The sequence below is a fragment of the Euleptes europaea genome, chromosome 14 (assembly GCF_029931775.1).
Source record: "Euleptes europaea isolate rEulEur1 chromosome 14, rEulEur1.hap1, whole genome shotgun sequence".
NCBI lineage: Eukaryota > Metazoa > Chordata > Lepidosauria > Squamata > Sphaerodactylidae > Euleptes > Euleptes europaea.
The window spans coordinates 26,054,476-26,068,508 of NC_079325.1; the positions used below are offsets into that span (position 1 = coordinate 26,054,476).

The 14,033-nt window shown below is 44.2% G+C and overlaps 1 protein-coding gene across 1 annotated transcript in view; it reads left to right on the forward strand.

Moving 5' to 3' along the window:
* Positions 1-14,033, forward strand: part of LOXL2 (lysyl oxidase like 2) — a 73,254-nt gene that overhangs the window by 42,625 nt on the left and 16,596 nt on the right. Inside the window, exons 5-7 of the mRNA XM_056860220.1 lie at positions 2,671-2,854; positions 9,351-9,502; positions 11,065-11,232. Coding sequence (XP_056716198.1) covers positions 2,671-2,854; positions 9,351-9,502; positions 11,065-11,232 — 504 coding nt within the window. The remainder of the gene's footprint in view (positions 1-2,670; positions 2,855-9,350; positions 9,503-11,064; positions 11,233-14,033) is intronic.

A 14,033-nucleotide genomic window follows, 5' to 3' on the forward strand; every position in this document is an offset into this window, starting at 1 on the left:
GATATTCCTCTCTCTCACACACACATACAGGAAAGGGAAACTCAGTACATCCAGGTGTGAGTTGCAGGTTCTAGTTTGCTCAGGTATGCAGCACAGGGCAAGGAAGAAAAGTCCAAAAATTCTGGTGGGGTGAGACAAGCCTAATGCACACTTCAAACTCAGAATGTCCGGAGGGAAGCGAGCCATGTGAAAGTTTGTCTCTCTTTATGATGGACCCATACACCGGCTTTGTTCCATGACTGAAATATGGCCTAAATTCCAAGCATTCCACTTTTTAAAAAAAAAACTGAGAACCCCTCCTTCATACAGATCTTGAGTGGAAGGCAGACACCCCCACTGAACAAACTATATAGTAACAGGAGAGGCATTCTCTTGGGTGTATTGATGTTTCCCTTTTAGCTCTACTGAAGCTTTTTTTTATTGCCGGGAGGTAGGGGGGAGCACCATCTATCCTGGAAGCCCTGGGGAGACAGAGGCTTCACTCTACTCAGATCTGGACCACCGTCCACTTATTGAACCTCCTCTATATTCAGTAAATAAACATACCACACAGTAGGGTACTTTCACCATTCGTGTACATATATGACCAGAGGCAGGGTTGGCATCACTTGGTTCCAGAGGGCACAGCAAAATTCCTGCAATCAGGACTTCTTTTGTATCAAGTCATAGACGAACTTGCTGGGTGGAGATCTTGGGACAGCCTGTTATTCTATAAATCATTAAAAGAGGGTATTTACTTCAATAACAAGAGTCAGTCAATTCAAAAATGTTTTTAGGAGCAGGGTTTTCTCTCTCTCTCTCTAACCGTATGGGAAAGCATGTACATCATGTCCTTGGATGGTGAGCCTGTTTTCAGTTTAGTTGAAAGATTTCCCTATGGCTCGTGTTAAAATTGATGTCTTTGTTGGGATTTAGAGGCTTGCTAGAGGCTCAAGAGCCAGCATAACTGGAGCTGTTTTTAATTCCCAATTTTCAGAAGTTGGGGATTCGGGCCTTATCTTTCAATGTAGACACGTGAGTGCAGTGTATGCACTGCAAAAGTCTTTGCTGAAATAATCTGGAGTCTGCGCCAGCTACAACTAAATTGTGCAACTTCCATGCAGATCAGGACAGTGCTAAGAAAACTTTCCTTGGAGTAAGCCCAGTTGAGTAGACTTCAGTAGGATTCTGAGTAGGCTGGTTTAGGATTGCACTGTTACATAATCTGTTTGTGTCAAAGAGCGAATAGCAAGGAACTATGGAGCACACTGAAACCTTGCTTGTTATTGTAGTGACAAATCCGCTCAGCCCCTGTGTGACTTTTTAGATTGTACCAAGCAGTGCCCACACTCTCACAAAGTCATTGTTGACACCCTAAGAGAGAGGAGCTGTTTTTAAAAAAGAAGAGTGTTCTGTGGAATATTCACTATTTTCAGTGCTCACATAGACATTCATATTTTTGGTGTGATAGAATTTTCCCCCAAATGCCACTTAAAATGTGCAAACATTCCCCTATCCAGCTTGATGACATTGTTTTTCCTGGTTGCTGCTGCTTCTTTTTCCTGGATGCTGCTGTGTCCTACCTCATGGATGAGTCAAAAACCTGATCCCATCCAAATGGTGATCATGCAGTGAATGGGATGGTGTCGCAGCTCTACCTAGCCAATCAGATTTGCTTGTTGATGTGATAGCACCACTGAAGGCAAGTGAGAGCAACTGAGAATGAGGGCTCTTGAAACAACTCACGGTTTTTTTGCACACATTACCAGAAAAGGGAAAGCTTGCTTTCTTTTTTGCCTTTGAACTGTTGACAATGTTTGTGACAGTTGAGGAGCTGTGTCAGATCAGGTCTGAAATATACACAACCACCATACAGTACTATCCCAGGGTTATGCTTTACATACTATGCTAATAGTGTAATTAGGTCTGCCTTCAGTAAAGCTTGGAGAGGTGTTGGATGTGAGGGCGATCTGGCTGCGACATCTGTCACCCCATTGATCGCCAGGGTTGATTTGGCTGATCTGATTGGTTAGGCGGGTGTCCCCTACCTACCTCGCTGCTCCATGTGCATCCCTCCCAAAGCTGCGCACTTGGTGGAAGAGGACGACCATCCCAGATAGAAGGAGTGTACCATTCTTCGGTCAAGGGTATACCATAGTTGTGCTCCCCTGCTAGAACCTCCAAACAATTGGGGAGGTGTCAGGATGTGAATGGCTGGTGCAGGAAGCCGATACATTCCTATTTCAGAAAATGCATAAGGCAATAGAGCTAACCAAGGATTCCACAGAAGGACCTTAAAAGTGAAATGCAGTCCATCCATGCTCTGTTTGCTGAATTCTCAATGGTTGGCTCTTTGTCAAGACCCCTAAAGTAGCTGTGCAAAGAAGTTGGCTTTCTTGTGCCAAATACTGCCCCCATTCCCCAGGAAAAGTGCCTTGCTTTTTCACTGACCCATGAGCCTTGCTTCCTGCTGTTGCTCCTGGTCAGTCCTCTCTCTGTACAAAGTTGTGCATGCCTTTATTTAACATCATCTTGGGGCTGGGGCCTATTTTAAAAGATGTGTGCTTAAATGATTGAATTTACCTGGTAGTGATAGTTCCGCGGTAGTTCTCAATTGTTCTGAGTTAACGGAGTCCCTTGACAGTAACATTCATAACCAATGAGGTGTTTCCATGGGCCTTTCTATTTCAGCATCCACTGGTGAGGCTAAAGAGTGGAGCCAAGACGGGAGAAGGTCGTGTTGAAGTGCTAATGAATGGGGAATGGGGCACCATCTGCCATGACCGGTGGAGCCTGACTGCAGCCAGTGTGGTCTGCCGAGAGCTAGGCTTCGGAAGTGCCCTGGAAGCGATTCCAGGCGCAAGGTTTGGACAAGGTAAGAAGCTTAAAATGAATGCATGTTCAGAAAGAGTAAAGGGGACTGGGAGAAGAAAAAGCAGGTCACTTGAGGAGTAGCCTATGAATTCCTAAATAAACTATAGAAAGAACCCTGCTGGATCAAACCAAAGGTTCATCTGCTTCAGTTCTCCATAGGGATGTCCGGATGCTTCAGAGGGGTAGTATAAAACCAGGCATAAGCCATAGCTGTCCCCCACTGTTGCTCCTAGGGTTGCCAACCTCCAGGTAATTTAACAAACACACCAAGCACTGATGACACTCAAAAATATAATGAAAATGTTACAAACATACAGTACTTTTTACAAATTCCCGAGTCCGTACATAGGTATAGAAGGTAAGGTTGATATGCTTAGAAGCAGCGCGGCTATTAGGAGCTCGGCGCAAACATCTAAAAGCAAGCTGTATTGTTGGATTTCTAATTCAGAAAAGCTGACCTTCGGCTACACAGCGGTTGAAAATCCAGTCCGGGTTTTCTTCAGGAATTGGAGTGACTTAGTCTCCACCCCAACTACAGCTGGGACGTTTTTGCGCCGAGCTCCTAATAGCCGCGCTGCTTCTAAGCATATCAACCTTACCTTCTGTAACTATGTACGGACTCGGGAATTTGTACTGTATGTTTGTAACATTTTCATTATATTTTTGTGTGTCATCAGTGCTTGGTGTGTTTGTTAAACCTCCAGGTAATAGCAGAAGATCTCCTGCTATTACAACTGATCTCCAGCCAATAGAGACCAGTTCACCTGGAGAAAATGGCCGCTTTGGCAATTGGACTCTATGGCATTGAAGTCCCTCCTCTCCCCAACTCCTGCCCTCCTCAGGCTCCGCCCCAAAAACCCCTACCAATGGTGAAGAGGGACCTGGCAACCCTAGTTGCTCCCCAAGAACTGGTATTCAGACTTATTCTGTCTCTTAACCTGCAAGTCTTATTTAGTCATCATGGCTAATAGCCTGTGATACAACCTGCCCTCCAGGAATTTGCCCACCCCCCTTTTTAAACTGTCTAAGGTAACGTAGAGGTGTCAAACTAAATTGTTATGAGGGCTGGATATGACATAAATGTCACGTGTTTGGGCTGGGCCATGCCTCGCCAGCCCAGATCTGAAGGGGGGGTGGCTGCCTTGGCTGGCTCATGGGCCAGAAAAAAGCTCTCAAGGGTCCGGATCTGGCCCATGGGCTTTATGTTTGACAACCCTGGTCTAAGGCTTAGTCAAGGAGCCACATGGCACAAAGTGGTAAGCTGCAGTACTGCAGTCCAAGCTCTGCTCATGACCTGAGTTCGATCTCGATGGGAGTCAGTTTCAGGTAGCCGGCTCAAGGATGACGCGGCCTTCCATCCTTCCAAGGTCGGTAAAATGAGTACCCAGCTTATTGGAGGTAAAGTGTAGATGACTTGGGAAGGCAATAGCAAACCACCCCATAAATACAGCCTGGCTAGTAAATGTCAGGATGTGATGTTACCCCATGTGTCAGCAAAGACCTGGTGCTTGCACAGGGGACTACCTTTACCTTTAAGGCTTAGTCTAAAATCATGCAGGCACCATCGGGACATAATCTCTTTTCACATGACATGTTGATTTCTTTAGAAGAACTGCCACCTCGGGAATTGACATCAACAATTCCATTTGGGTATCCCCATGGTCTTTTCAGCCCAAAGCAATTACAACATTTGCATTTTATTTCCCAGAGAAGGAAGATTTCAGTATCAGTTGGCCTTAGAGTTCTGATTCCAAATCATCCGATAGAATAGGACTAATTGAGCTGTCTGTATCTATGGTTCTTCTTTCAAACAACTGACTTCTTCAACTTCCTTTAGGAAGCTTGCAATGGCTTGTGCTATTAAGACCTCTGGGCTCTGGGGAGAAAGTATTTTTTTTAATCCTTTGCAATTAACGTTTTACACTAGTGGCAGACATCACATCATCAGCCAAGAATGTGGTGAGTATATTGTCTAGCCTTAGCTAGTAGCCAACACCACTTCCATTCCATAAATGAATTCCATAAGCTAATTATGTATTATGTGATGAATGAATGAATTTATCATGTTCATCTTGAATAAGAGAAGGTTGGCAGCTTTGGAGTGCTGTTAGATCCAGGGCTTCAGATGGAGGTGCAGCTGTCCTTCTCTGTTGACCATGGTATCTTTAGCCAGATTTGGTTGATTTGTTAGCTGCAGCCTTTCCTTGATTGTCAAGATTTGGCTTCAGGTATCCACACTCAGATTACATCCAGGTTGAACTGTTGCCATGTGCGCAACCTTTAAATGTTGTTAAGAAGCTTCAGCTAGTTCAAAGCATGGTGCTAAACTGGCTTGCCAGGCTGAGTTACAGAACTCATATCATGCCAGTTTTAAAAGACCAGTGTTAGCTACGAGTTTTATTTATTTATTTGTTTGTTTATTTATTTCATCATTCTTATAGCCCACCCTCCCCCAGTGAAAGCTGGCCTCAGGGTGGCTCACATAAATATACAATAAAACGTCAGTATCAGATAAAACAATAGATTAAAACAGACATAACAAATATTAAAATCCCATATCTCAGTGGCGCATTTGATTGCGATATAAGGCCACAGCAGGGCCTGCAGGCAATTCGAAACAAGATGCAGAATCTGCAAGTATAGGGTTGCCAACCTCCGGGTACTAGCAGGAGATCTCCTGCTATTACAACTGATCTCCAGCCAACAGAGATCAGTTCCCCTGGAGAAAATGGCCGCTTTGGCAATTGGACTCTTTGGCATTGAAGTACCTTCCCTCCCCAAACCCCGCCCTCCTCAGGCTCTGCCCCCAAAACCTCCCGCTGGTGGTGAAGAGGGGCCTGGCAACCCTATGCAAGTAGGATGAAGTAAGATACGGAGGCCAGCATTGAAAAGGGAAACCTTAGCTGGCCTCAACCATAAACCTACTGGAATAGTTTTGTTTTACAGGCCCTGCGGAACTCCATAAGATCCCGCAGGGCCCTGGTCTCATTAGAAAGACTATGCTGGTATTACCTTTAAAGCTCTATAGGATCTTGGGACTGGATCCCTGAAGGGCTGTCATCCTCCATATAAGCCTGCCAGCCAGTTAAGTTCTTCTTTAGATGCAAGAATGGTCAGCATCAGAGATGGGTTCTTCTCTGTGTGGCACAGAGATCATGAAACTCCCTCCCCCACAGAAGTTCACCGGGCACCAAATTTACCAGCTTTCAAGTACCAAGCAAAAACATTTTAATACTACATTTGTGTCTTTTATGTGTACCCCAAATGTGAAAAGAACTTACATTTCTTAGTGGTACTGTCTCTTGGAGGGTGGCTTGAAGCAGATGACTCGAGGTATCTTTGACCTCTTTCTTTCCTTCCTGTACTTAGTACCAGATAACTCTCATCCTATTCTGCTCCGCTGATGGTTTTACTCTGCTTTCTTATTAACAGGTTCTGATTAGCATACTATTCTTGGCTATGATTTCTGCTTGCATTTTAATTGCCTCTGTTATTGCCCTTGGTTTTTATGATCTTATGCTGTTAATTTGTTTTACTGATTTATTGTTTTAATTGCTATTGGTTTATGGTTTTAATTGCTTTACCCAGTGTGTTGTGAGCTGAATTCAATATATTTTACAGACAGGCAGGATGCAAATATTTTAATTAAACAAATATCACATATTCACAGACTTCTGAATACCATAAGTTTCTCACTTCTCCCACCTCCCACATCCATCTTAAATATTTTAGGTTCAGCCTATTATTAATATATCAACAAAATGCCTGTTGTCATGATGGACAGACATACCTGGAGGAAGGATCTATATGCCCCAGGGAATATTGAGGGAGAAGCAATCGGTCCCTGGGCAAAGACACAAAACATACCCTCCAATTAGGTCTCTACACAGATTGATGTCCTTCTAAGCCCATTAGCTTCAATTGATTTAGAAGGGTGGTTACTCTTCTATGGATGGCACTGTAAATTGGTGAACTCTACTGTCAGGAATGGTGAGCAGGGCTTGCCTTATTTGTCCCTCTTACCCAAGGTCTGGAGTAGCGGTCAGGTTCCTCCCCGTTCTATCACAAGTTATAGCCCATTTGTTTTGTTCCATTGAACTCCATGGGAAGAGCTAAATGAGCGTTCTCCTACCTACATAGCCCCTTCCCCATCATCTGCATTGGCCACAGCAGGGTTCATTTCTTGGTTGTGTCAGCAGGATGAAATGTAGAGAACTGGCTAGAAGTTATGTCCAGGTTTAGGTTTCCCAAATCTAACCATGGTAATCCTGGCTGTGTGACCGTGGTCTTGGTATTTTCTTTCCTGACGTTTCACCAGCAGCTGAAAATACCAAGACCACGGTCACACAGCCCGGATAACCTACAAGAACCAATGAACTCTGACCGTGAAAGCCTTCGACAATATTTTAACCATGGTAAGTTCTAAGACTTTGTTTTCCAGGCTGGCTCTTGATTTCCAAAATCCTCAAGGCCTGTCCCCTGCTTCTTACATGTGCAGGGAGGAGAGGATACAACACCAAACACCACACTATGAAACAAAATTAATAGGTGAAGCGCCTCCAGACCCTTGTGGTTTGGGGAAGAAGAAGGAAACTTAATTTAAAAATATGAAAAATATTGCTGCTCTCTGGAATCTTGAAAACATGAGCTTGCCAGCCAAAGTGCACGCAGAGTACTCTGATGTGTAATTGCGGCAACAGCCGAGGAAGCGCCAGCATCACACGAAAAGTTTGGATTGCAACGTGATGGGGTGAAGCATGTTGCCTGTTGCCACATTTCGCAGCCGGAGCCTGGAAACTTTAGGCAGCTGCTCCGGCGCTTTGATTTTCAAGAGCCTTGGCCTAGATTTGTCCTGAGAATCAATATTTCTGAAGATGCCCCCTCTGTAGAAGCAAGTTAGCACCTGCTTGTTTAACGAAAGAAAAGAATTGCTAGATCACTGCAGGAAGGAAATGTCCCCTCTTCGTACGTTCATGTGTAGATTCAGTTCATCTGGCTCCTCAAGCTACAATTCTTTAGGGAAAGCCCAGGGAAGTAGTACATGGCCAATATATGCATGTAGGGCAGATACATCTTGTTATGTGTTCCCTGCATGTTCTCCTCTAGATTCTTCTTGGGATTGAGTGATTTTAAAAAACCCCACTAAATATTTGCTAAGATACTGGTGTACTGCTATACATTCAGTATGTTTGCATGTGTTTTTTTTTTTTAAGGGATGCATAAAATTTGGAAGCAGGGGGGACTGTGAAATATCAGAAAGAAACCCTCCCTCCCCAAAAAACCACATTAGGTTCTGCATTGGTGTATATTTATTTGTTTATTTATTTACTTCGTTTATTTATTTAATTTATTTATGTATTTACTTTATATATAGCCTGCTTTTCTCACTGAGACTCAAGGTGGATTACAAAATATAGAAAACAATTCAGTCAGACAGCACAAGGCATCCAGTAAACAATGTGATAAGACTAGGATTGCAGAAATTAGGAGACCAGGCAAACAGAAAACTGTGTAAGGCACAACATACCATAATTTGTGCACAAATGCACCCATTCAGCAAGGACGGGTTAGTCCTTCTATTTGCCTTTTCAGATAGGGTTCCATGATGGAATTTGGTTTCTGGGCAATGGCGTTGCTTTAGGAAATCCCTGCAATGATAAATCAGATAATCCTGGTGCTTCTCGGTTAGAATGATGTTTCTGCCCATAGATTTGTAAAAAGAGGAGCAATCAGTGCTCCAGGGGGCATCTCTGTTTTCAGGGGCATCGAGAGCATCATTTAGACCCGTTCAGAAAACATTAAGTTAGACCAGCGTTCTGTGCTGGAATCCCAGATCTCAATAAATGCTTGGTCATCAGAGCAATCAGACTGAAAAATTACTGATGCTAAATGAGGGGAGATTATGTTTTGTGTTAAAATAACCAACCACATTCAAGCTCAGACATCTTATGAAATCCCTGTATCCTTGGAATCATTGTTAAGGTCAAAACAAATTTGGAATCCTCAAGTAACCCACCTGTATTTAAGATTATTTGTTTTTCCATTTCTTTATGTTTTGTTATGTTGTCCTGGCAAAAGCATCTTTGTTCCCAGCTAAATGTCAGAATTTGATCAACTGCAGGTTCGTGTCAGACAGAAAATTGCCAAAAAAAAAAAAAAAGAAGAAGAAGAAGAAGAGGCAAAGTATATTTTGCTTCCAAGTCTCCAGCTGAAGTTTGTAAATGATAGAAAAGTGGAACACTGGACTTTCTTTTCTTTCTGGCATTTTTTTTTTTAAATCAGCTACTGGAAAAAAAATTCTCAGGCAGTAAAAACAAGTTGCAAGAAGACTGTAGCTGAAATCTCAGTTCTTTCAACCCTGGTAATCCTTCTGAGCTGGTATTAGGAGCTTCTGGATCTGTAGATTTGATATGACGAAGTGTAAAAACCCTCAAAAATTCCTCGTCTTATTTGGCTGTGGAAAACTGAGACTTAGAGTGTACTTCTTTCTCTTAAAGGCATGGGCTCCATTCATCTCAACCAAGTAGAATGCTTGGGTTATGAAAAGTCCATCACAGACTGCAAATTCACCACTGACACACAGAGATGCAGCCACGAAGAAGATGCCAGTGTGAGGTGCAACGTCCCAGCCATGGGTTTCCAGAACCAGGTGAGGAACAGACACATATGCCTATAATGGAAAGAAAAACAATACGGTCACAGCCTTGCTGTCTATGCCAGGGGTCCCCAACCTTTTTGAGCCTGCGGCCACCTTTGCAAACCTGACACAAGAATTGGAGCCAAGAATTGGAGCCAAACTGCAAAATGTCAGGTAGCGAGGTTATGCATAACTCTAATAGTACCTCTTCAACATTTCAGGTAGACGGTCTGTTTAACAGGATGCCTTTTTAAATGAACACATTGTTTTAAAGTGATGCTGTGGTAGTAGCTGTTGCCAAAGCAACATCTTAAAAAACCTTTACCGCCAATCAGGTCTCCAATGGCCAATCAAAACCCTGCTGGGCAATACCCCCAGCTGGCCCCACCCAACTTTCTAAAACAATTGGTGGGCACCAGGTAAGATGTCGGCACACTGGGGACCACTGCTCCATGCTGTAGAATTGATAGCAAAGTAAACATTGTTATAAATTCCAGAGCAGTAGCTACATCAGCTTGTTACAATACAAAGAAAAAGGAGATTGTGGCACCTTAAAGGCAGAGACTGCTTTCAGACATTAAATAAACCATGATTTGTTTAAATGGTTCTTTGTGCTGCCAGATGTAAGTAAAAAAAACAGTTGTGCATAACCCCTTTGTGCCTCTCTTCCACCTCCTCATGCTGCCTTCTCTGTGGCCATGGTACCAAGAGGGAGTGCTACTCAGCAAACTGTGTTTTGTAAATTCAGATGTCACAGGAAACCACAATTAGAACAAGCTGTGGTTAAGAAACCAACTATGAACCCCACCACTGTGAAACCCCAGTTTGTTGGACCATCTGCATTCAGACATCACAGTCAACTAGGGTTTAAATAAGCCATGGAATATAAACCATGGTTTATTGTGATGGTGGAGTGCAACTGAACAGAATTTATTGTGCCATAAGCTTGCGATGACCAGAGCCCATTTTGTAGGTTCTAATAAATAGGGTTGCCAGCTCTGGGTTGGGAAATACCTGGAGATTTGGGGAGGAAGCCTGAGGAGGGCGGGGTTTGGGGAGGGGAGGGACTTCAATGCTATAAAGTCCAATTGCCAAAGCAGCCATTTGGGCAGTGGTGATTTTGATCTTTCTTCTCAGAGGCCAGTTTGTTTTTCTGGCAGCAACCCAAGTGTTAGGATGAGAGTGCAGCAGCTGCGGAGAAGGGCGGGAGATCATTGGAGAACATGGGTAGTTTACTTCCATCACTGGCTTGAAGGCCACAGCTCAGGAATGCTGCCTGCTCATCAGTCCTATAGTCCCTCCTGTGGTAGCCATTTCAAGGTCTCAAACGACCAGGCAATGACCTTGCCCACTTTCCAGAAACATTTGATGGGTGCCATAATAAAGGGTGCACTGAAGAGCCACAGGTGGCATGCCAAAGAGTGACTTCCAAGCCACTGAACTAACCATTATACACACTGGTAGAGGATGCAGACAAGAGGGGGTTGGGAGATTTTTTGATTGCTTACAATCATTATAGGAAATATCTTAACCAAGTAATCTATGAGAGTAATTTTTTAAAAAATAATCTGCAGATACGTTTGAGTGGTGGCCGTACACCCTCGGAAGGCCGCGTAGAAGTCCTCCGGCACCACAACGGCACTCTAAAATGGGGGACAGTCTGTAGCGACAACTGGGGCACCCCAGAAGCCATGGTGGTTTGCCGCCAGATGAACCGTGGCTATGCTGAGCATGCATTTCAGGTATGTTGATGCCTCTTGTTTGGATAGAGGGAAGGAAGCGATACTCTCTCAAGAGACTTTAGAAGTATAGGTTTTATCTGGGGTCATGTGGCATCTTAAAGACAGATGTCCTGCTGGGCAAAAGACCTACCTGGCCTCTCCCCCTTTCTAAAAACACTTGACAGGCAACAGAAAAGGTGGCGGGCACCAGGGCACCCAGAGGCACCATGTTGGGGGCCCCCGATCTAGTCAATACCTCCAGTTCATTCTTAGATCATTATTATTATTAGATGGGGATGGTGACGATAATGATGATGATATTTCCTCCAGTTCATTCTTAGACCATGCTCTGCCTCCGAAAAACAAAATGTGTTAGCTTTCAACTTTTGTAGGGCGAGTTATTAAGCTAGTATGAAGCAAGTTACATTGCTTGTAGTATCCATGGAAAATTCTTGGAGGTACCAAGCCAAATAATTGTGGTAGAAGCCAGACAATACAATAGCTCTCCAGCAGCAGCAGGGTCCAGTACAGAAAGGAAAGGTCCTAGGAGGACACTTAAGATTAAATAACATTGAAGCAAATGAGAGAACCAGACCACCCTTATTTTTAGTGTGTGCACTAGGAGAAGGGGTACAAAAACCACAGGCAAAGCTATTCAGTGCTTCACAGAGCTTTATTAAGAGTGTCACTTTTGTCTCAGTAATGTCAATTGGAATCCCACATAAGAATCTCCATCCCTGCTATGCAACCAGCTCTAGTTGAACCTGCCATCAGCTACATTATGTAGAGTATGGTATTTATTAATTACCTTTGTGTCCCACCCTTTCTCTAAGGAGCTCAGGGGTGGTGTTATTCCATTTGAGGAGGAGGCTCACTATCTCCTCTGAAATCCAGACTCCTGGTTTGGGGATAAGTGAGCAACCACTTGCTTTCTGAGATAGCCTACAGTGCTGTGGCAAAGGGCCAGACGATGCACGAGTCCTGTGATTAGAACTCCAGATGTCTTTGGACTCTAAAAAGCAGTCCTGGAAGGAAGGAATTTTTATCAGAGCCATAGTGCAGGGGAAGGGTAGGTTAATTCTCCCCCTCCTGACCCATGCAGTTTCCTCGGTCAGAAGATACCCCTCCAGACTGCAGAGAATAAAAGCAGACACAACAGGGATGTCTTCCTTTTTTCCTCCTTTGGGGCTAAAATCAAATGAGGGTAGCATTTTTACCTGGGAAAGTACCTGGCACAGGGAAGGAGGGGTTAAATCTCCCCTTCCTCAGCACCATGGCCCCAATCCAATTTCCCCATCCCGACATAGCTTCTTTTTAGAGCCAAAATGCACATCTGGAATTCTAATCATGGGACTCCAGTGACATATGTAGTTTAGTTTACATCCCTTTGGAGCCTGTCAAGATGTAAGTTGTATGGTGCAATTATTGTTGCTCATTTTTAATTCAACCAATCCATGCAGACATCTTCCACGAAGGAAGCTCCCTCAAAACATAATGTTGTATTTTGAGGGCCATCTCCCATAATGGGAAGTTACGTGAGTAGGGCTATCCTCTATCCACAAATCCATCACACTTTTCTTCTGCAGGGGAACGTGTGAAGAGCCGATTCACACAATACAAAGTCCAGGTCCTGGGGGACTGGTGCATTGGGGGGGGGGGTGTCAAGCCTTCCCCTGTGCCATTTTCCTGACCTGAAACAGACATGGGAAGCTGCTATTTGTCCCATCTGGGAAAATTACATACACCACGGACTACATGCAAGTTTCTCCAGCAGAGCAAATGGCAGCTCCCAGGGTCATTTATTTGTTTAATCTCAGTGTTGGAAGGGATCGCCAGGGTCATCTAGTCCAACTCTCCACCAACCCAGGAACTACAGCTATAGTCAGTCCAATTCAGATATTAAATTTAGAGACTCATTTTGTTCTGAACAAATACAGCCATTTTTCAGGGGTTTGGCCGAATTACCTGAAGGCGAATTTGAAAGCTCTTGGCAAGATGCCCCAGTCCTAACATCTAAGGAGCAGGCCGATAGGGCCAGTTGTGGTGGAACAAAATTTGTATTGTGGGGGCTAAAATTCAGAAGCATAATACCTAGAGAGCCCTGTGGCGCAGAGTGTTAAGCTGCAGTACTGCAGTCCAAACTCTGTTCACGACCTGAGTTCGATCCCGGCAGAAGTTGGTTTCAGGTAGCCGACTCAAGGTTGACTCAGCTTCCATCCTTCCGAGGTCAGTAAAATGAGTACCCAGCTTGCTGGGGGTAAAGGGAAGATGACTGGGGAAGGCACTGGCAAACCACCCCGCAAACAAAGTCTGCCTTGGAAACGTCAGGATGTGATGTCACCCCATGGGTCAGGAATGACCCGGTGCTTGCACAGGGGACCTTTACCTACCTTTTTCATACCTAGAGATTCCCCCATCCCATATTGAGCGTTACAAATTGGGGGAGTGGGTTCTTCTGTTTCTTGCCACTCTACTTCCACTCGTTCCCCTGGGTTCAGTGGGGGGAGTAGGGGCTCCTGAAATTTCGAGCTGTCGAGTGGCAGGGCTCTTTTATCTTCCTCAGCCTCTGATACAGCTATAGTATCCCCAACAAGTAGGTATCCAATCAATACCTAAAAACCTTCAACAACAAAGAATCTACCACCCCACAAGGGAGTCTGTTCTGGTGTTGAACACACCTCACCATCAGAAAATTCTTCCTCAAATGTAGACAAAATCCCCTTTGCTGTAGTTTATATCCATTAGTCTGAGTCCTGTCTGGAAAACAGCAAGGGGGAAAGGTTTAAGCCCTTCTCCCCAAGCACTGTGGTACCAATCTGACT